Below are 22,937 nucleotides of genomic sequence, written 5' to 3'. Positions count from 1 at the left end.
GTTAGCTACTATGATGTGATTTCTCAATTTCAGAGACTCAATCCCTTAAAAGCATTGCATTTAGAACATATTTACATGAAAAGATGATCATTTTTAATTATTCAGGCCAAAATCCAAAGTAAGTGTAGCTTTAAATGTGGCTCTAATTTAAGACATGTAAACAACAACAAAAAAAGGACATTTACCAAAACTGAAGAGAAAATATTGCAGTTAGCCATGAATCTTTCAAAAACGTTTCAAACACATGAGATTCAAGGCAAAGTTTCAAATGCAACAGACACATGAGAACAAACTAACTGACAATATGGAAACAGCTGAAGAAACTATTATAATCTGCTGGTTTACCTGGAAGTGGAATTGGCATGCCAGGAAGGGGTACACGAAACGGAGGTACCATTACTGGTGGAAAAGCAGGTATTGCTGCTGCTGGCTGAGGTACTGAATGAGGAACAGCAGGAGGTAACGTCTGTGGGTGCGGCTGGGGAACAGTTTGCACAGGTGTGGCTGTAGGAGCAGGAGCTGAAACACTAACTGTAGGCGTGGCAACTGAAACAGCAGAACTTGGGGTCTGATCTTGTGTTGTGGGTGCTGATAAAAGATAAAACAAAAAACGTATCACTTCTTCAGAACCCATTTTACCATATTCATTTATCATTCATTCATTCATTCACACTAAGTATTAAGGGCCCATTCCATGCACTGCAAGAAATCTGTCAAAAGGTCTGTCTTCAAGAATCTTGAAAACAGTTACATGAAATATAAAAAGTAACTAAAAATACAAAGTGAAATGAGATAAAAGCACAGGGGTATAAAAATGCAGAGATCATTTTTAACTGTGAAAAAGAGTACAGAAAATTTTATTCTGAGATGATGAACCTTGAAAGATTAAGATTTCAACAAGGAAAATGAGGGAGCAGGAGAAAATAACCAAGTGATCGGGAAAGTATGAGTAAAAGAAAAGAGAATAAGGAACTGTTCAGAAAACTGAAAACAAGCAGTCAACTAGTGAAACACTGGACTTGCTAACAAAACCAGACAGCTATGGCTAGAAAGGTAGGCCAGAGGCAGGAAGTAGGAAGCCTTGAACAGGGGCTAAGGAATCTGCACTTTGCTAAATGAGGAAAAGGGATAACTTAGGCAAAAGTACAGAGAATGATCTAGAAAAATAAATCTACACCAATATGTATTAACAATAGTTAACCCTGTGTACGACACACAATTTTATTACATATTTTTATTAGAATTTAAATTTAAGAATGAACTCATGTTATTTGTGTAACTTCATAAACGTAAAAGGGATAGACAAAAGGTTTCTGCAGAAGAATTATCATCAGTGTTCATTTCATGAATTAAGCTGGCAGACCAATAGGAAATAAAGGAAGAACAGAAGTGGGAAAGTCATTTCTAACACTGCTGGAACTTTCTAAGCAAGAGACAACACAGAGGAAAAGATACGCAAATAACTGATGACGGATTGGATATGAATGAATGGAGGAAAAAACAACTCAGATTTCCCTAAAATTATTTCAAAATAGAAAAAAAAATTTTTAAAGCTCAGGTTTCCATTTTAAGATCAGGAGAATATGAAATTCAGGACAATTTGTGTCCTCATTTTATTTTTAACTATCCAAAAAAAACAAAAAAACAAAAAACAAAAAACAAAAAACCACATTCCATCCCTAGTAATCATATTGAAAATACAGTTGACCAAAAAAAAAATCCATATTCCACATTTCTTAAAGTTTCAGTTCTCACATATTACAAAACATTTGTTACTTATTCATAACCCATCTATTCACAAAACAAAATTCATTTTGGTGATTTATTGCTAACAAATAGGTTACGTTTTTCTTGATGTACAGAAAAGTTAAGGCATGGGTCTCTACCTGTATTAGACTAAGAACGACTTTATCAAATTAAATAAATAAAACAATGCTTTCCCAATCTTTTTGCCAATTTTATTCTAACCAGAAAACACACTGTTTAAGTCAAACCACCCAACAACGCAACTGAACAAACTCTGTCAGTATCTTTTTTCAGCTTTAAAAATGGAAAACTCACTTAGGCTGGGAAGATGTGAGCAATTTCATACTTGTTAATAAGGGACTCACCTTGGCTAAATAGACAGCAGGGCCAAACAAGTATCTTCAGGGCCCAGGAATGAATTGTTGGTCTAGCATAGACCTAGCCTTAGGGTACAGTATCATATTAATATAATTTAAAACAGTGTGAAAAATACAACTTACATGCAACATTTGCCCAGTCCCATACATTTAGCAGTTAGCATTTGTTATCTACCATAACGGCTGAAAATACATCTAAGTTTTCTTCCCAACTTCCCTAAGATTTCATCATTTTCCACAAATTTGCACAAACTGGATTAAAATATAAATTTTTTGTTACAAATACTCATAGATCTATATTACAGTTCACAGAACTAAAATTTTTAAAAAGTATTATAATAGTATTCAGGCAATTACTCAAATTATTATCCAAAGTAATACAGTCTGGAAAATATAATGGTTTATAAGGACATCAAATTTAAATGGAAAGGATCACCAATGGGGATGGCAAAAAGTATTCACTCAAGCCATCACTCTTACTTTCTAGCACAGGAGCAGCTGATTTTGATTACTGGCTATGGGTCATGAGCAGGAAATGTAAAAGTCATAGAAGAATTAGATGAGACCAGGAGAAGTAGGATACCTAAGACTTGACTACTACTTCATTTCTTATAATAACTATTAAAACTTGAGGCCTCAAAATATACTAATTCAGTCTCAAATTTTAACTAAAAAAGACAAGTGATTATATATAACAGATGGAAAAATCTTAAGACAGTAGCCAAGACAGCACTTTATGATATACTGAATCAAGTGAAATAAAAACATATCAGGAATACTCAGACAACATCAAAACTCATGTTTAAAAGCAGTAGAAAAGAATATGATTTTGCTATCTTGTTCTTAAAATAAAGCCTCCCAATCACTGAAGGACAGAGTAAAAAACTGGCAAACAGGATTTTTTAATAGAATAGTTGATAATCATAAGATGGGCATAAGCTTACTGACAGACTACTCTGACAAAGAAATTGAATTTATATAGAATTTTTAACATCTTTGTATACCTACCTCCCTTAAAGCAAGATGAAATACTATTTCTCCTTCCCACAAAGGCAGGGGAAAAAATGTAAGCAACACAGAACCTCCACCTAGACCTACACTTCTTTTATTAATCCCCTTCTCCCATTACCACCACAGGTAACCCTGTCTTCTGCATTGCCACACAAGTTTTAGACTCACTTAGCCTATAAAAAAGTGAAGACCTTCAACCAGCTAGCTAGTATAACTGTTATATTTCTATAAGAAATTCATCTTAGTTACAAAATCAAACAACCTTGTAAAGCACTGTTTACATTTTCCTCTTTAGTTCATTTTCCCTCAAGCTGTCTGAAAAAATATTAAGTAGGGTCTTTAAAAACTGTCTCTATATTATATATACCTTACATCTTCAGTTATTTCTTAAATCAATAATAAATCCAAATTTGAATCCACTATGATTACATTTCTCTCATATATAAGAGTATTTCTTACACACTAATAATTCCTTTAAGTCCCTAAAGCTATGGGAGGTTGGGTGCAGCGAAAGGGGAATGACATCGACTTAAAAAAATTATTTTTCTTTTCTCTAGGTAGTAAAGCAATATAAATTATAATCATCCTGTAAAGATAGCTATGTATCTTCAGTATAGTATCATGTCAAACAAATCAATAACATGATTATTTAAACAATTTTAGGCTCAGTTTCAGACTAGAGAGTAAGCAGTAATATCCATATGCAAAATAGGAAATCAACAAAAAAAGTGTAGTAAGTAGCATAGGCAGTTATGACAATCTTTGAAGCAAATTAATAGATCTATCCTACTCTTCATTCCTGAAATCTGCTATTAATCAAATCTCATCTTTTTACAAAAGATCTAGCCTTTGGGCCTCTGCAACTTTATACCTGAAAATTCCCTTACCTTTCTGAATGCTGCTACTGCAACTTCTCATTCCATCTACCTGCATTCCATTCTAGGACCTACCACCTCATAAAGAGATTAGTGACAAATTCCTAAGAGAACTCCCTGATTTCAACACTACCCAAAAAGCTAGCAATAGTAAACTCTTCCAAAATACTGCATTTACACAGGACCCTTAGTGTCTATTTCACCCTTCACAACTTGTTTCACTCTTACTGAAAATCTACTGGCCAATATAAATCCTCTCAGCTCTGAAGAGTTTCCTAATAATCCCGTAAACTCCATTTATTTATTATTTCCTGACCTTTGTTCATGGTGCTAACCTGAAAACCCTTTCCTCACTTTTGCACTTTTGAATATATTCAAATTCTACTCCATATCCTTCATGATAAATCTGAATACTCATATAGTTTATCCACTGTTTCTTGAATCCTTACATCATTTCTTCTCTGATTTTATACTTATTCTAATTTCTTCACATGTATTATTCTTGCCTCAATTAGAAAAACTACAAACTCTATAAGGTAGCCACAATTCAAATTACTTTGCAAAGCCCACAGCACTCATAACTACCGTTAGCCAAGATGAGTAGTGAACCCCATACCTACCCAGTTTAGTTTCATGAACTGCAACTATGCAAATCATTTATTTTACTAACATAAATTTTGGTTTTTTTCTGACCCAAGAGTTTCAATTTCAAAAATATATTTTAAACAACATCAAGGACAATACCAGAAACATTCAGATCATTCTGGAATTCAGCTCCTAGTTTCTTTCTCCAGCCCCTGAATAAAAATATATGCTTGCTGGTACTCACTTGATACTGTCTGTGCAACTGAAGTGGCAGTTGTTGTGGTAGAAGTGGTAGAGGATGGGGTGGATGAAGATGTTGAAGTGGATACTGCAGGTGCTGGGCTACTGGTCGTAGGGGTGGAAGCTCCTACTGCTTGTGCTTGCACTTGTGCCTGGGCCTGGGCTTGGGCTTGCGCCTGCGCCTGGGCCTGGGCCTGGGCCTGGGCTTGTGCCTGCGCCTGGGCCTGCGCTTGTGCCTGTGCCTGCGCTTGTGCCTGGGCCTGGGCCTGGGCCTGGGCCTGAGCCTGAGCCTGGGCCTGGGCCTGGGCCTGGGCCTGGGCCTGGGCCTGAACCTGCGCCTGGGCTGCAAGCATAGGTGTCAATTCAGATTGCTGAATAACCTTAACTCCATCTGGCTTGGTCCATGCAGATTCACGCGTCCGAGCATTGTAATAATAAACCTGCGAAGAAAGCAAAGTTACTGATATCAGAGAATCTGCCAACTATTATTAAAAATAATACAACTGTTTTTTGCCTTAAAAAGGTATTATTAAAATAACTGATAGAAATTATATAAAAATTGGTTATTGATTTATTATGGGATTATGGGTAATTTCCCTCTCCAACTTTTTCTAGAGAGCATTTCTTATTTTTTAACATACACACAAAGGAAAATGAAGGTTGCATTTTGTGCTGAAAGTTAACACAGCCAGCCTAAGACTACTATCCTTAGAAAGACATGCTTACAGTTACCCCTGGGCTGCAATCGGAACACCTGGATTTCAGGAGAGTTATCACCACTCTCTCATTCATAAGAATGGCTCCCTGGGCCTAAATCATTTAAGCAAACAATGCAATTCATGTTAAACATCTTATTTCCTACTGGAGTCTGGGATTAGCTTTGTAGATGGCAACTATGTGACCAGCCCTCAGTGAAAACCCTGGAATTCCTGGGATCAGGTGAGCTCTCTGGGTAGACAACAGTTCACATGTGCTGTCACTATTCCATGCTGGAGGAACCAAGCATAAGTTATGTGATTCCAACAGGAGAGGGCACTTGGGAGCCTGTGCCTGGTTTCCGTCAACTTCACCTTATGTCCCTTTTTTCCTTTGCTGGAATTTCTTTGTATTCTTTCACTGCAATTAGTGCTGGCTATGAGCCCAACTATATGATTTCCTGATAGTCACATTACCAAACCTGGAGGTGGTCTTGATGACCTCTAACATATTATTTAAAACAGAAGCTTCCAGAATCACAAGCAAAGGTATGCTGGTGCTCCAGGGAATCTCCTATCTACACAGAAGCCCAATCCAGACAGCTTTTTCAGGTGTTCTACACCATCCTCTGCTTACCTGAGGCTCTTTCTTAATTGACAATGATATTGTCATTGATCTCAACCTACCAGAACTCTTAATTTACTCTTCTGTCACTAAAAAGACAAAGAACTTACATATTTTAAGATTTACCTTCCCATCTGGAGTTTTATTTTCAACCCAAATCTCCTCAGTAGGAGGCAGTGCTGGAGTACCAGGAGCAGTCACAGGAGGCATTCCCGGTGGAAACATCATACCGGGAGGAGGTGGCATGGTTCCCATGGGTGGAGGCATAAAAGGTGGTCTCTGTTAATTCACAAGAACAGTTAACACTCACCTGTAATTATTAACCTTTATTCCTTCTAATTCTTAATGAATTCTATCCCAAACTAAAGCACTCTAAGAGAAACTACTTTTATAACCTATTCAAATACATTCACTTGTTGTTTTAGCCGTTTCTCTTTAAAAAAAATCACTAAATAGACTAGAAAGAGGTCAACTGTGCTATATTATTATGAATGAATTTTGCTTTCTTTATATTTTCTCTGCATTTTTCCATACACTGTCAACATGACTACTTTTAAAAGAAAAAAAATGATTTTCATATCCTATTTTAAGACCAGACATACCAATGACTCCACAAACCACCCACAATAGGTTTCAAGCATAAAATATTTTTTTTTTACAAAACACAGAAATCATCAAGAAAGAAAAATCAGATATATGCAATCTTTCATTCTCTCTTCTCCAGTAACAAATGCCTGCAATGGCCAGAGCTGTACCAGGCCGAAGCCAGGAGCTTCTTATGGGTCTCCCACATGGGTGTAAGGGCCCAGGCACCTGGGCCAACCTCTGCTCCTTTCCCAGGCACATTAGCAGTGAGCTGCAGCAGCCAGAACTCGAATCGGCACCCACATCAGACACCAGCATCACAGGCGGTTTACCCACTATCCCATGATGCCGGCCCCCATTACTAATTCAATACTACCTCTTACAATTCTTTCACTGTCATTCTTCAACAACTTCTGAAAAAAGGCAAAATCCCAAACCAAAAAATTTACCTGTAATTGTGGTATCTTACTAAAGCAGAAGAGTAGCCCCTTTTAAACATATATACCCAAACTTGCAAAAACAAAGACTCACGAAAGAGTTTTCATTGCACATAAAAATTAGTTTCTAAATTATAGTGAATATTGGTCTAACATTTTTAAAACAGATTCTGGAGGGTTAATGATTTCCTTCATAATCTGTAAGAAATATTAAAATGCAACTATCTAGAACACCTTACCTGAATAATGGAATGGAAAGTATACTAATAATACAAAACTTTATTGTATTTTCCTAAAAATATTTTCCTCCCCATAATTCAATTTTTCTTGAATTATGTATTTTTCAACATCAGACACAGATCCAGGTTACATAAAATATCTATTCCAAATATGTTTCAGGCACCTTTACCCGGATTATCACTTGGATTTAACATAAAGCCGCACAATCATCCATCAAAACGAAGAGAAACAACACAACATTAGAAAGTAGTCCATTATAGGGCTATGTGGCACAGTGGGTTAAGCTGCCACCTACAACTGCCAGCATTCCATATTAGTGCCAGATCAAGCCCTGGCTGCTCCACTTCCAAACCAGCTCACTGCAAAGGCACCTGGGAAAGCAGAAGACAGTCCAACAACTTGGGACCCTGCCAACCACGTGGGACACTCCGATGAAACTCCTGGCTTTGACCCCGCCTAGCCCTGGCCATTAGGGCCATTTGGAGAGTGAACCAGTGAAAGATCTCTTTCTCTGTCACTATGCCTTTAAAATAAATCTTACTAAAAATAAGTAAGTAAAAACAAGTTGTTATGGCAAAACCCTTATGTAATATTGACAGTGATACCAACAAAGCAATGGCAACCTGTATGTCCTTACCTGGAGATGTGGAGGGCCCATAGGAGGAGGTATCCCTCCTGGAGGTGGCATTGGCGGCATATTAGGATCAAAAGGAGGTCGCCCAAAGGGGGGCCGAGGTGGTGGAGGAGGGCCTCGCATCATACCGAAAGGCGGAGGAGGTCGCATGAGAGGTGGCGGGCCTCGCATCACTGCATTTGGTGGGGGAGCCGGGCCTCGGAACCTCAAGGCCTGCTGTTGAGCCATCCTGTGTGGGAAAACAACAAAAAAAATGCTTGTTTCTTTAAGTTACAAAACAAGTAGTTAATAATCTCTAATTTTATCAAATTTAAAAGGTACTTAAATCCAAGGAAAATTGAAAAGACACTATTTTGCAACCATTACAGGAAAAAATCAGTAAGAATGACCAACAGCTACTGAATCCTGAGGGAAATCTGGAGGAGGATATCTGAAAGCTCTGAAAATGTCTTTCCACATACTGCTTATACGTAAGTTCAAAGGAGGAAAAAAAAAACTGTAAGAATAAAAAAATTGGAGGATACCTTAACTAAGTGATAAATATTAGTATTGTCTAATAAGAAGAGATGGTCACTTGACTTGGAGGAACACATCACCTGTTCCAGTCAAGAACGTGTAAACTCAATTTAACAATCAGGAAATATTAGCCAAATACAAAACAAGGAATGTTTTATTTCATGGGGAGATTGTATTCTTTAGAAATGTCCATGTGGGGCTGGCGCTGTGGCTTGGTAAGTAAAATCACCCCCTGCAGTGCCAGCATCCCATATGGGCGCCTGTTCGAGTCCCGGTTGCTCCACTTCTGATCCATCTCTCTGCTACGATCTGGGAAAGCAGTAGAAGATGGCCCAAGTCCTTGGGCCCCTGCAACCACATGAGACCCAGAAGCAGCTCCAAGCTCCTGGTTACTCATAGGCCCAACTCCGGCCATTGCAGCTATTTGGGGAGTGAATGAGCAGATGAAAGATCTTTCTCCGCCTCTGCCTCTCAAAAAAATAAATATTTAAAAAAAAGAAAGAAAGAAGAGAAATGTCCATGTTACATACAAAAAAGACAAACGTAGGCCGTGGAAATGTTCCATTTTAAAGACACATGACAAGGCCGGCGCCGAGGCTCACTAGGCTAATCCTCCGCCTGCGGCGCCAGCACCCCGGGTTCTAGTCCTGGTTGCTCCTCTTTCAGTCCAGCTCTCTGCTGTGGCCTGGGAGGATGGCCCAAGTGCTTGGGCTCCTGCACCCGCATGGGAGACCAGGAGGAAGCACCTGGCTCCTGGCTTCGGATCGGCGCAGCGCACCGGCCGTAGCAGCCATTTTGGGGATGAACCAGCGGAAGGAAGACCTTTCTCTCTGTCTCTCTCTCTAACTCTGCCTGTCAAAAAAAAAAAAAAAAAAAAAAAAAGTTTGGCCAGAGCCGTGGCTCACTTGGCTAATCCTCCACCTGTGGCGCCGGCACAACGGGTTCTAGTCCCAATTGGGGCGCCGGATTCTATCCCGGTTGCCCCTCTTCCAGTCCAGCTCTCTGCTGTGGCCCGGGAAGGCAGTGGAAGATGGCCCAAGAGCTTGAGCCCTGCACCCACATGGGAGACCAGGAGGAAGCACCTGGCTCCTGGCTTTGGATTGGCACAGCGCGCCAGCCATAGCGGCCATTTGGGGGGTGAACCAATGGAAGGAAGACCTTTCTCTCTGTCTCTCTCACTGTCTAACTCTGTCCTTCAAAAAGACACATGACAACACAACTACTCACATAAGACTGCATTCTGGGGGCCGGAGCTGTGACATAGCGGGTAAAGCCGCCACCTCCAGTGCCTGCATCCCAAATGGGCACCAGTTTGAGTCTCAGCTTCTCCACCTCCAATCCAGCTCTCTGCTATGGCCTGGGAAAGCAGTCCTTGGGGCCTTACACCCATATGGGAGACCTGGAAGAAGCTCCAGGTTCCTAGCTTCAGATCAGCCCAGCTCCAGCTGTTATGGACATTTGGAGAATGAACCAGCGGATGGAAGACAATTTTCTCTCTCTCTTTCTGCCTCAACTCTCTGTAACTCTACCTTTCAAGAAAATAAAAATAAATCTTTTAAAAAAAGATTGGATTCTGTACCAAAGAGAAGAAATGCCACAAAGGACATTACTGTAACAACTGACAAGATTAAACTACTAAATCATTTTAAATTTTTGAAGTTAACTTCTGGGCTATAGCCAAGTAGAGCAGCAGCTCTACTCTTGGAAAATGCACGCACACTGAAGTGATTAAGGGTGAAAGTCCACAGGTATATATATCTCACCCTCAAATGGTTCAGAGAAACAAAGAGCTTGCTCATGTGCAAATACAGCAGAAGAGGTAAAATAATCACACTAAGTGTTCTATGTTTATTTTTTCAGTTTTTTTAAGTTTGAAATTACTTCCAGATACAAAGTTTCTAAAAAGATTTATTTATTTATTTGATTTGAAAGGCAGAGTTAAAGAGAGAGGGAAAGACAGAGATCTTCCATCTACTCATTCACTCCCCAAATGGCCACAATGGACAGAGCTGGGCTGGTCCAAAAAGCCAGGAGCTTCTTCCAGGCCTCCCATGTGGATGCAGGGCCCCAAGCACTTGGGCCATCCTCCACTGCTTTCCCAGGAAGCTGAGAGAAGGATCAAGGAGCTGGATCAGAATTGGAGCAGTAGGGACTCAAACTGGTGTCCATGATGGATATCATAAGAGATCACCAGTATTCTCTATTTAAAGGAAAGGCCTTTCCCTGCACTGCGCTCTGCCTCATCCTACTCTAGATAAAGACCCTGATGTACTTCTCCATGACATTTAAACTTTTTTTTTTTTTTTTGACAGGCAGAGTGGACAGTGAGAGAGAGAGACAGAGAGAAAGGTCTTCTTTTGCCGTTGGTTCACCCTGCAATGGCCACCGCGGCCGGCGCACCACGCTGATCCAATGGCAGGAGCCAGGTACTTATCCTGGTCTCCCATGGGGTGCAGGGCCAAAGAACTTGGGCCATCCTCCACTGCACTCCCTGGCCACAGCAGAGCTGGCCTGGAACAGGGGCAACCGGGACAGAATCCGGCGCCCCAACCAGGACTAGAACCCGGTGTGCCGGCACCGCAAGGCGGAGGATTAGCCTAGTGAGCCGCGACGCCAGCTTCTCCATGACATTTAAACAAGTCATATCAGAGATGGTATTACCTCTTCCTCAAAGCACTTTTTTAAAGATATATATATACATACACACACACACACACACTTAAAGGTACCTCCTATGTGCCAGGCAGTGCTCTAAATTCTTTGCAAACATTGTCATTTAATCATCATGAAAACCTTATGAGACAGATACTATTTTTAACCTCATTCTGCAGATGAGGAATTAAGACATTCAAAAATTAAATAACATGCCCAAGGTCAAACAGCTGGTTCTGTGGTAAAATCAGATTCAAATAACTCTTAAAGCACTCTGGTGTCATGTAAATTTCTTCACAGCAGAAAATTCTGTTTACTCTTACATCCCCAGCACAGTTAGATCTGAGCACAGAAGTGCTCAGTAAATATTTGTCATATGAGCCAATGAATACTTAGGTGATCCTGCATCTATGGCACCTTGTAAGTTGGGTATGCAGACGCTTACAATCTTACTACAATTTTCCATAGTCAATGTGCTATCTACTATGATCTTAGCAAAGGCTACTATAAATCTCTACATTACACATGAGACAGACATTTCTGTGCTCAAGAGAACAATCACATTCTTCATATACTCTTTTTTCTTTAAAGAGTTCTTTATTTGAAAGGTAGAGTTACAGAGAGACAGAAACAAAGAGACAGAGAGAGAGATATCTTCCAATCGCTGGTTCGCTGCCCAAATGGCTGCAATGGCAGGAGCTAAGCCAATCCAAAGCCAGTGGCCAAGAGTTTCTTTTGGGTCTTCCACATGGGTGCAGGGGCCCAAGAAACATTAGCAGGGAGCTAGGTTGGAAGTGTAGCAGCCATGATTTGAACCGGCACACTGCTATGCCACAGTGCCAGCCTCTCCACGTATATTTGAAAAAATCATCTTTATATTCTCTCCTCTTCAATTCTGCTTATGATCACCTTTGAATTTCTCTGAATTTTCCACATTATAGTTCAACAGTCACACACACACACACACACACACTCAAGAATGAACTTCAGTGTTGATGACCAGGATGGTAAACATGTCCACATGGTACACCAAGTATGTTTAGCCAAATTTGCAAATGATCCTATGCTCCAAAGGCCAGAAAATATGAGTTAAAGACAGTTCTCGTAAAAAGGAATATGGACTATATCAAAATAATCAGATCTTTTTCAAAATTATATACACCCCCCCCCCCAAAGCCACTGTTACTGAAGGAAATGTCTTACCTTTGGACAGAAAAAAGTTAACCAAAAAGATATTGTTTCAGCCTTGAGCAAATAACATCGCTTAATTTTAGATTTCCTTCTAGTCTACCTATTTTTGCCAAATCTACTATATTCTTTTCCTTTGAATTTCATAATTCCTGGTCATAGCTTAAAAGTGAGGCACTTATTTTCTAGAATCAAGAAAAAGTTGCATTAGGGCTCTATCATACTAGTTATGTAATTTCTGAGTCTGAGTCCACTCGGGAAAAAGAAAAGCTACCTCATATTTTGGTTCAGAGATAAATAACAGTGAAACTTTTAGGATAGTACCCAGCACTCAGTAAACTTGAACATTATTTTCAGACCTCAGCAAAATCTAAGAGTGCTTTGTCTTTCAAAGAGGCACTTTGGGGACTGGTTCTCTGTCATGTAGCAGGTTAAGCTGCCAAATGCAATGCCAGCATCCTTTATGAGTGCCAGTTCAAGTCTCAGCTGCTCCACCTCCTACCCAACTTCCTGCTAATGTGCCTGGAAAGGTAGGAGAAGATGGCCCAAAATCCTGGGCCCCTGCTACCCACATGGGAGAACCAGATGGAGCAGCTGGCCCCTGACAGCGACAACCATTTGAGGACTGAACCAGTGGATGGCTCATTCATGTTCTCTCTCTTGTACTCTAACTCTGCCTTTCAGATAAATAAGCAAATCTTTGTGGGGGGGGTGGGGGACAAAAGGCATTTTAATTTACATCTCACTAAACTGGTGATAAAATGCACATAACTTCCTTCTTCAAATGCCAACAGCTGCCATTTTTTGAAGCTGGTTTTTGTACAACTTACTGAGTTCTTTATATATACTGCTTCATTACAATAACCTCAGTATATCCTGCAGTGAGGATTATATGACCCAATCAAGTACTTAAAAAACAGTGCCGAGCACTTAAGTGCAACCTATAAGCTATTATTACTGTTACTGCAACATTAGCACAGTAATAGTATTGGCAAGTGTTACGTGGTATTACTATTAAGAGTGCTACCTACTATTACACTGGTAAATATATATTACTAGGACCTATATAGCCTGGCCCTGTTGACCTGCCCAAAGACTCTATCTAGTCTTTCCAATCATAGAAAACTTTAAGTTCATTACTTAGAAGCCTCTGCACTTATACCCTTTGTTTGGCACGTCCCCAGATGTTTATATGATGCCTTCTCTCATAATTCAGCTTCAGTTCAAATGCCACCTCAAGCTGCTTCCCCATTTGTAGTCTCTCACAGTCTGTGGCTCATTACCCAATTTCAGTAAGCAATTATGAGAAATGTTATAAAGAAATCTCTCACTTTTACTTTTGTATTGCCTTTACTAATAGTACAGGATTCCCTTTAGTATACTGTGGCACTGCCTTTCTTGCTTTAACAATGACAGTGAACACTGGGTACCTTCCTATATTCCAGGCAAAGTTACATGGATGTCAGTGTACTAACTCCCAATCTTTACTATAACCCAATAAGGTATGTCTGGTTCCATTTTACAGAGGAAACCATAGCACAGAAAAACAATTTGCTTAAGACAGTTGGTCAATAGTTAACAGCAGGGTATTCTTACTCTCATTTCTACAGGCAAGAAAATCTAGACTGCAAGTACTTCACGTCCTAAGTATTAATAGGAAAACACATACCCTAAGGATCCATGTAAATATGACTCTACTGGGTGGGCCTCTGCTGGACCAATGAAGCTGGCAGCTGGAACATCGCATTCCAAATCCGAGTGCCTGGGTCCAGGTTCAGTTCCAGGTTCTGCTCCCCATTCCAGCTTCCTATTAGTGTACACCTTGGGAGGCAGTGATAATGGCTCAAGTAGTGGAGACATGAATCAAGTTGTGAACCACTGGATGGGAACTTGTATGTGTTAGATAAACATGACTTTGAAAGTTACTTTAATGGCCCTCAACCATAAAGGGACAGATGGCATTTGGATCTCTGAATTTCCATCTATTGTACTTCCTGCTGCTTTAAAACCTTTTTGGGAAGCAAAAGACTATCTATGAGACTAGAAACAAACAAACAAAAATTCACAAGAACACCATGGAAATACAAACATTTTTCTAGGAGTGCTCTATATAGATAGGCAATCTCAATGGTGAAAACTAGACTGCAAACACTTTAACTGGAGGGGCAAGATGTACATGGGAGGCAAATTACAATAATTGAGTAAGGAGACCTAAGTTTCAGTCTAAACCCTGGCCACTACCCATCGACTTTGGATAAGTCATTTCAAACTTGCACATTGGGTTTTTCATTTCATGTGGTTGGTTTAGTTCAGAATCTGGATCAGTCTCAATTAGAATGGAAACAAAGGGGAGAGCAAAGGCCTCTCATGATTTGGTTCAGGATCTACTGCCAGCATCCAGGTCTGTAACTGCCTCATGAACACAGGCCAGCAAGGGTACCACCTCTAAGTCTCCTGTCTTCATTTATTTATCTATAGATTATTCTGTCTGCCACTGTGATAGACACAGCCACGAAATACATCCAGGATAGATTTTTATAAAGACTGAGTCCAAACTTCTGCCAGCACAGAACACATGAACAGCTAATTTCTCATAAATCATGATAAATGCTAAAACAAAGGTCTATCCACACGCTCTGCAACTTCCAACCCAAGAGGCTAAACTACCTGCAACAGCACACCTAATCTAATGCCCTACCTAAATCAGTTTTGCAATATCTAGTTTACAAATAGTCTAAAAGGCTATGACTGTACAGCTGAAAACACTCCATGAAACATAAAACAATGTTACCTAATCAATCCATCTGAGACTAGCCAAGCAGTAATCTTCTGAGATCAGCATCAAGAACAAGCTCCACCATTAACACTGGAAGATACCCACTACCCACTTTGTTCACTCATTAACCACTGTGCATATGGGGCTGATGGGCTTAAGAACTACCTCTGAAATAAGTACTGCCAAAGTAGAAATTTCTGTGCCTAACATTGCAGAATCTGAAAGACATTATCTTCTCCTAAAACTCTAACAATAAGCTCTGGACAGTATTAGACTCGTCATCATCTCCACTGCGTTTTTCAATTTTAAACGCTGACAACGGCACAATTCAGAATGTCAGCTGAACATCTGAAATGACATTTCTCCCATCGGGGCGGGGGTGGGGGGGTGGGGAGAAAGTACACTAGATATACATCAAGCACAGGACCTCTTTCCCATCCCCTCAAAAACCGGCTTGTTGCTTGTTTTTTATCCTGGTCACATTTTTCTTATCAAACTCTAACGACAAACTCCGCAGGCACTGAATTCCCGAGGAAGGAAGGTCACTGCGCTCCTTTTTTAGAGCACGGGTGGGGGGGGGGGGGTGGAGGAGAAGAACAGAATTACCCGAAATTGCACGTCCATAGCCTGCCTGCCGCGGCTTAACCTGCTCCACCCAAGCGGTCTTAACCCCGCACTCAAACCCCTACGAGGCTCGGTTTCCTCATCCGTAAGCCGCGCGAGCAACTTGGCCGAAGGGCCCTCGGCGCTGGGGCCTACAGAGCCGGAGCACCAATTCCTGCAGCGGGTGGGCTCGGGCAGGAGAGGAGAGACAGCCCCAAGTAAGCGCCTCACCCCCCGCTGCCGCTTTTGTTATTCACAGCTCCGGGATACGGAGGGATAGAGAGAGACCGAGGGAGACAAGCCACAGGAAGTTAAGAAAGGCAAGTGGGTGGGGGTGGGGGACGAGATCAAACAGCAAACGTGGACGGCCCGGAGGGCGTGGAGAAGGCTGAGCCAGAGACGGGAGAGGCCCCTGGGAGTTAACCGCACCGCCTAGGGACGTCGATGGGGAGAAGCGGGCCGCGGCCGAGCCGAGCCGGGAAGGCAGGCGGAGGGCGGCAGAGGCCCAGGCGGCACGCGGCTGAGGTGGGGCTCCAAGCCGGGAGCGCCCGGCCCGGCCTGCAGGCCGCGACGGACAACTGGGCCCCGCGGAAGCCGCAGGGAGCACCCCGAGACCGCGCAGAAGGCCGCGCGGCACGGCCCCGGCCCGGCTCTCATTCAAGCCACCTTCCCTTCCCCCTTCTCTAACCCCATGCGGTTCTGGCCCCAACCCGCCCCGTCCTTGCTGCCCACCGTCCGCTCCGGATCTCCACGAGCAGGCCTAGCCACTGGGAGTCCAGCGCGCCGAGATGTGCGAGAGGGCAGCGCCCCTTACCTCAGCTCCCCCGGGTTGAATCGCTCACCGTCCCCCCCGTCCCCGCCACGCTCCGCCATTACAGAGGGCCGCGTTCATCCACCCGCCGACCCGACGCCACCTATTGGCCGGAAGGATCGTCAATCCCGTGCGAGAGAGGCGGAGATAGCGGAAGTCTATGAGATGATTGGTGAAGCTTTCTATCCATCCTCCAGGTGGAGGCGGTATCTGCTTTACTATTGGACAAAGGACCCGCCGACTTTGAAAGCGGTATGGAGACAGCCAGAGGATTGGTCGCTCGGAGGCTTTATGGGAAATGAGACTTTAGCAAAGAGGAACCACCGGCGCCCTCTCGCGGTAAGCGAAACTAGGTCCTCCCACGTTTCGCCCAGCGTGAAGTAGCCACGTGTCTGCCGGCTTCCAGGAGACCCAATTGTGGAGCCATATTGGCCACTAGTAGCTCAGGCCGAAAGCATTTCCACGGGGTGAGCCAATCAAAAAAGACCTGGATCGCGCCTAAACCAATCATAGAGTTGAGGCGGAAGGAGTTTTCGCTATTTGACTTATTGGAGTCTTAAGTCAGCACTCGGCTGTGTATCCAGTTTATGAAATAATATCTGGTGATTACAAGAAGACCTCCTAAAATTGTACTAATTAGTTGCATCTGATGGGTGTTCTGAGTTGCTTTATTGAAAAAGTAAATTGGAGAAGCCAGCCTCTTAGCAGTACACAGCCTTAGCGTCCTCCTTCAATCTCAAAATGCAGTTATCTGAAATTGGCACACCCTGCTACCCAAAAAGAACTCTAAATATTTCTTTTATTCTTCGATTAAAGGGGAAAAGACGGCTGAGGCTCTGGAGTTGCAAAGACAAGATGAAAGCAAACCTATTAATAAAGAGCTCAAAGCATTAATAAATTTTACTCAGACTTAACAGTGTATACCAGTACTTTCCATACAATTAAAAAAATAAAACCACCACCACCATGGGACCAGCGTTGTGACACAGCAGGTTAAGCTGCCACCTGCAGCGCCAGCATCCCATGTTAGAGTGCCTGTTGAAGTCCAGGCTGTTCTATTTCCCATCCAGTTTTCTGGAAAGCAGAGGATGATGGTCCAATGCCCTCCCCCCACCACGTGGGAGACCCAGATGGATTTCTGAGTGCCTGGCTTTGACCTGTGGCCATTTTGGGAGTGAACCAGAGAATGGAAGATGTCTCTGTCTGTCTCTCCCTCTTTCCCCTTCAAATAAAAAAAATTTTTAATGAATTTTTAATTTTTTTAGTTACATTTCCTTTTTATTTTTCAGTTTTTAACAGATTAAATGTAGCTTCAAGATACAGTTCTAAGAATGTTTAAAAAAAACACACAACAAAACAAGAAGTGAGTCATATGCATAGCCAGTTAATATATAAGAATGAGGCAGAAAAGTAACTTGCCCCAAATCCCACAGCTAGTAAGTAGCAAGCGTGGCCTTAACCAGAAGGCAGTGTGGCACAAAATTCGCGCTTTGAATTACATGATCCAGAATAATTGGGTCCACAGAAAAATGCTCACAGCACCAGTATCCACAATAGCCAAGAAGTGGAAATAATCTAACGTCTATCAGCCGGTGAGTGGTTTAGAAAATGTGCTACATCCATACAATGGGATATGTTCAGCTGTAAAAAGGAATGAGGTACTGATATATGCTGCAACAGGGATGAACCTGGAAAATATAGTACGTGAAAGCAGCCACACACAAATAGCTACAGATGGGATGACTCGTTTCTAGGAAACGGTCAGAATAGGCGAATCTATAGACAGAAAAGCGAGTAACTGGAGGTGACGACATGCCCCTGAAGTCCCTCTTGGATGCTAACGAGATTCTGGTACTGGGTAGTGGTAGTGGTGGCCCAATTCTGTGACTACATGAAAACCCATTGAGAGGTCACATCGAATGGTGGGTTTTGTTGTATGTGAATTGTATTTCGATAAAAAGTGCCACGTTCTCCTGATTCTCAGCTGAATATTCCCAATCAGTTATGTCTGATAAAATGTGGTAAGTGCTAAACACAGAGTTCTGAGCATGAGTAATTGGAGAAGGGATGGTAACATTTCAGTAAAGATGTGACATTTGAACAAAAAACTAAAAGTGGGGCGTTCGATTCTTTTTTCAACATCAGTATTCATCCCCAAGTGCTGGCCAACTTACTCTGAAAATAATACTGGCATGGAGGGCTCATTACAGCTGAATCCCCACTGCTGAGAACACTGACTCAAAGTGGGCACCCTGTGGAAAGTGAGTCACTGGCATTTATAAAGGATGAAAACAGTGTGAAGAAACTCCTTGCAGATCCACTGAAAGTTCATTATCTACTGACTTCTAGCATGTTATCTATACCTAAATATAGTTTAAGATATTTAATTTCTTTTGTAATCTTATTTTCAAGTAGATTAAATGTATAGTCAGCCCTCCATAAAATCCCTAAGTGCCACATCTGCTAAGTCAGCTGCTTATAATTAGAAAACAATATTCATTCAAAAAACACTGAATCTTGGAGCAGGCATGTGGGACAGCTGAGATGCCACTTCGGGTACCGGAGTCACGTACTGGAGTTTGGCTCTTGGTTCCTCTCCTTCTGATCCACCTTCCTGCTAATGTGCACCCTGGGAGGCAGAAGATGATGGCTCAAGCACTTGGGTTCCTGACACTCCTATGACAGACCTGGTTGGAGTTCCTGGCTCCTGGCTTCAGACTGGAGAGTGAGCCAGTGGATGGAAAAAATCTCTCTCACTATCTTTCAAGTAAGATGAAAATAAATAAAAATCAACTTATCTTTTAATTCCATTTTCTACAAACTTTGAATCTACCAGCCCTCCCCCAACACACCTTTTTTTTAATGTGTAGAGGTCAAATTGTTTATTGTGCAGAAATCTCTATTTTTCTTGTTGCTGTTACAAAGAATTGCAAATTCGCATGAGTAAACTGCATATTGATGAGGAAACTGAGAAGTCCTGAAACCCACGGACAGACAGGCAGGCAGGCAGACACCATCACCCTGACCCTCACAGCGACTGCAAAGCTGGGAGGAGGGCACCGGCTTCCCTCCTGCTCCTTTTCCTCTCAGAGGCCACGCTGAGGCTGCTCTCCATCTGTCGTTGCCCTTTGCTCTGGTCTCCTCGTTCTGCAAACCCTGCTCCTCCTCTCACTCACTCTATTCATGAATTTAAGGGCAACAGTCAGCTCTCACCTCCCTCCAGGGTAGCCACCCACCTCTGCCAAACCTCTCATTATCTCTGGCTACAAATTCTTCAGAGAGAAAACTCCAGCTGGTTCCTGGGTATTATCTGGTATTGATTCATGCGTTGATCTCCGTGCCAGTTTTGTGTAAGCAGAGTAAGGCCCAGAGCACTGGTGACTTTTTCAGAGTCTGACCTGAGAAAGGCGCTGGCATCCATTTTTCAGAACCACCCTTGGATGATTCAACTCTTCCCCCAATTTAGTTGTCACCCTCGCCCCCGGAGAAGCTGCGATTCAGCTTCGAAAGCAGCCCTCACTTCCAACTTCAATGGCTCCTTGTTATCTATTGGTATAAAGAACAGATTTTAACGTGGTCTTTGTAGCTTTCAAATCTCTGCCATACCAGCTCTACGGCTCCATCTTTCTCATGACGTTCCAAGTTCTGCTCACCTATGATTTCTTTCACTGCCTCAAAGGTACCCCTTCTTTTCACCTGGGACACTCATTTCCTGTGTTTTGCCTCTGCCTATATTGCTTGTGTTGCCCTCGTTCACTCAAACAATTCTATCTGTATTAGGTACCTATTGCTGCATAACAAATCATCCCCAAACCCAGGAGCTGGAAGCAACACAACTAATTTTTTCACAGCTTCCATGGGTCGGGAATCCAGGCACAGCCTAGGAGACTCCGGCCCCGTGTTCCTCACGAGGCCACCATCAGGATGTCGACCAGGCTGCAAGACTCACCTGCCATTCATTGAAGGCTCAGCTTCTGAGTTCACTCACCTGCTGGCTGGCTTGTGTCGGTTCCTCACAGGTTGTCAGACGGAGGACGTGCCATGTAGACTGCTCCGTAGGAATGATCTCTGCAGTGTCCTCCCAGGACAAGCAATCTAAGATGTAGAATGCCCAAGAGAGAAGCCACAGCCTTTTCACAACGTACTATGGGAAGTGGGTTTCCATCGTTTTTGCCCATATTCTGTTCATGAGAAGCAAGGCAGTCATTGCACACCCACTTAAAAGGCAGCGATTACACAGGGGCTGACTCTCGGGAGGAGACCACTGGGTCAGACACCCTTTCAAGTCTCAGTTTATGCATTACTTCCTCAAGGAGCCATTCTTCAGAGAAAGTGTCTAACCTCTGCTACCCTAAGTAATTCCCCCTGTTATAGTCTTTGGTGGTCTAAACATCTTCTAGACATTCCAGCTACTTGTTTTTACATATCATAACCTTGAACATTTTATACATGTTTTACATATTTTATCTTTTAACCTACCAACTCACTTTATAATTTTAATGCTGAAGTATTTTCATGAAATTCCAGGCATCCTAACTTTCGACATACTAAATATTTCAGTATGCATTTTTTAAATCCCATGATTTTCTAAACAGCAAACATAATGTTTTCATACCTACCAAAATTAACGATACCAAATCCATATTCAACCTTCGCCAGCTGTCCCCAGCATGTCCCTTCCAGCTGGTTTGGCCAAATCAGGATCCAACTTAGAACTGAGCAATGCATCTAGTTGCTGTGTTCCTCCAGATACTTTTTACCTACAACAATCCCTTTTAGCATGACATTGACTGGCTGAAGACCAGGCCAGTTTCACCTTCTAGATCTGTCTCATTACTTCCCCAAATTTTTACATTTCCTGTAAGCAGGAAGTTAGATCTGAAGATCTGATCAGATTCAATCAACTTCATATTAAGAGAACTTTATAGATAATGCACATATTTCAGTTATATCACATCAGAAAATACATGAATGTCTGATTGTCCTACCATTGGTGGTTCTAAGATTGACACTGAGTAAAAGGTGATGACGGCTATTGTGACTTTTTTTTCTATTGTAATTTTTCTATTGTAATCAGTATTTTCTGCATGCTCCTACTTTGGTTTCATACAAATGTCCAGTTCCTTATCAATAGGGTGACCCTATAATTTATCATCCAAACCATCATGTTCGAAAATGAAAGGAGCACTACTCACAAGTAAGAATGGACAAGAGTCATAAATTAGGACCATCTCAGTCAAAATGGGATGAATGGTCAACCTACCTGTCAACCATTAACCTAATGTTCTGATGGTTTTATCTCTTTCTGAATCAATACATCCCATTCCTTAGGGATGGCAAACTAATGATTTTCTAATTATATATTACTGGCTAAATTTACTAGCTCAGTCTTTTATAAATTAGAGATTTCCTTCAATAGCAAAAGCTATTCAGCTTCTCTAAAGTAAAATTTCTATTTTTAAAATGTATAAATTCTTTCCCTTTATCAACTTTCAGTGTAAAAAGATGGATTGATAGGAATTTCAACCAGAGACATGACTTTTTCTGATTTCTTCTTTAAGTATTATATGAACTCACAGATTTTCAATAGATTAAGTGTGTCTGAATCAATTACAATCAATTTGTAAATTTTTATTTGAAAGGCAGAGAGAGAGAGAGATCTTCCATCTACTGGATCACTTCCCAAATACCTGCAACAGGTACAGCTAAATCCAGATCGCAGAACTCCTTCTGGGTCTCCCACATGAGTGACAGAGACCACAGAATTCAAGCCATCACCCACTGCCTCCCAGGATGTGCATTAGCAGGAGGCTGGAATCAACAGTGGAGCCAGGATTCACACCCAAACACCCTGATACGGAATGTGGGTGCCTCAAGCAGCATTTTATTTTATTTATTTATTTATTTATTTTGACAGGCAGAGTGGACAGTGAGAGAGAGAGACAGAGAGAAAGGTCTTCCTTTGCCGTTGGTTCACCCTCCAATGGCCGCCGCGGCCGGCGCGCTGCGGCCGGCGCACCGCGCTGATCCGATGGCAGGAGCCAGGAGCCAGGTGCTTTTCCTGGTCTCCCATGGGGTGCAGGGCCCAAGCACTTGGGCCATCCTCCACTGCACTCCCTGGCCACAGCAGAGGGCTGGCCTGGAAGAGGGGCAACCGGGACAGAATCCGGAGCCCCGACCGGGACTAGAACCCGGTGTGCCGGCGCCGCTAGGCGGAAGATTAGCCTAGTGAGCCGCGGTGCCAGCCTCAAGCAGCATTTTAACACCTGTGCCAAATGGCCACTCTCAGTCAATCATTTTGATGCCCAAATTGCCATACATCATCCATTTACTCTTCACAA

At 42.2% G+C, this 22,937-nt stretch overlaps 1 protein-coding gene and 1 long non-coding RNA gene across 34 annotated transcripts in view; one reads left to right on the top strand and one right to left on the bottom strand.

The window, feature by feature from the left end:
• Positions 1-16,675, bottom strand: part of TCERG1 (transcription elongation regulator 1) — a 66,171-nt gene extending 49,496 nt beyond the window's left edge. For 27 of the 33 annotated variants that reach the window (XR_016236333.1, XR_016236332.1, XR_016236329.1 and 24 more), the window contains exons 1-5: positions 16,600-16,675; positions 8,054-8,279; positions 6,281-6,433; positions 4,839-5,274; positions 346-588 (exon numbers count right to left, since the gene is read on the bottom strand). Coding sequence is in view for 14 of the 33 variants with exons in the window: in XM_008255178.5 (XP_008253400.3) it covers positions 346-588; positions 4,839-5,274; positions 6,281-6,433; positions 8,054-8,279; positions 16,600-16,658 (1,117 nt within the window). In the remaining 19 variants the exon portion in view is untranslated. Of the gene's footprint in view, positions 1-345; positions 589-2,111; positions 2,193-4,838; positions 5,275-6,280; positions 6,434-8,053; positions 8,280-14,075; positions 14,228-16,599 lie in introns of those variants that run through there. The other 6 variants (XM_051843469.3, XM_070076266.2, XM_070076267.2 and 3 more) reach the window with 2 other exon arrangements.
• On the top strand, positions 15,870-17,559 carry LOC127490520 (uncharacterized). The gene is made up of 3 exons (XR_011389792.2): positions 15,870-16,003; positions 16,794-16,935; positions 17,413-17,559. It is a non-coding gene; the product is annotated as an uncharacterized LOC127490520 (long non-coding RNA).
• The last annotated feature ends 5,378 nt before the right edge of the window (positions 17,560-22,937 follow it).

Source organism: Oryctolagus cuniculus, chromosome 6, assembly GCF_051225735.1.
Source record: "Oryctolagus cuniculus isolate XC-2025 breed Fujian yellow rabbit chromosome 6, ASM5122573v1, whole genome shotgun sequence".
Lineage (NCBI taxonomy): Eukaryota > Metazoa > Chordata > Mammalia > Lagomorpha > Leporidae > Oryctolagus > Oryctolagus cuniculus.
The sequence above is the reverse complement of the archived record's forward strand: the minus strand, read 5'-3'. Positions and strand labels throughout refer to the sequence as shown.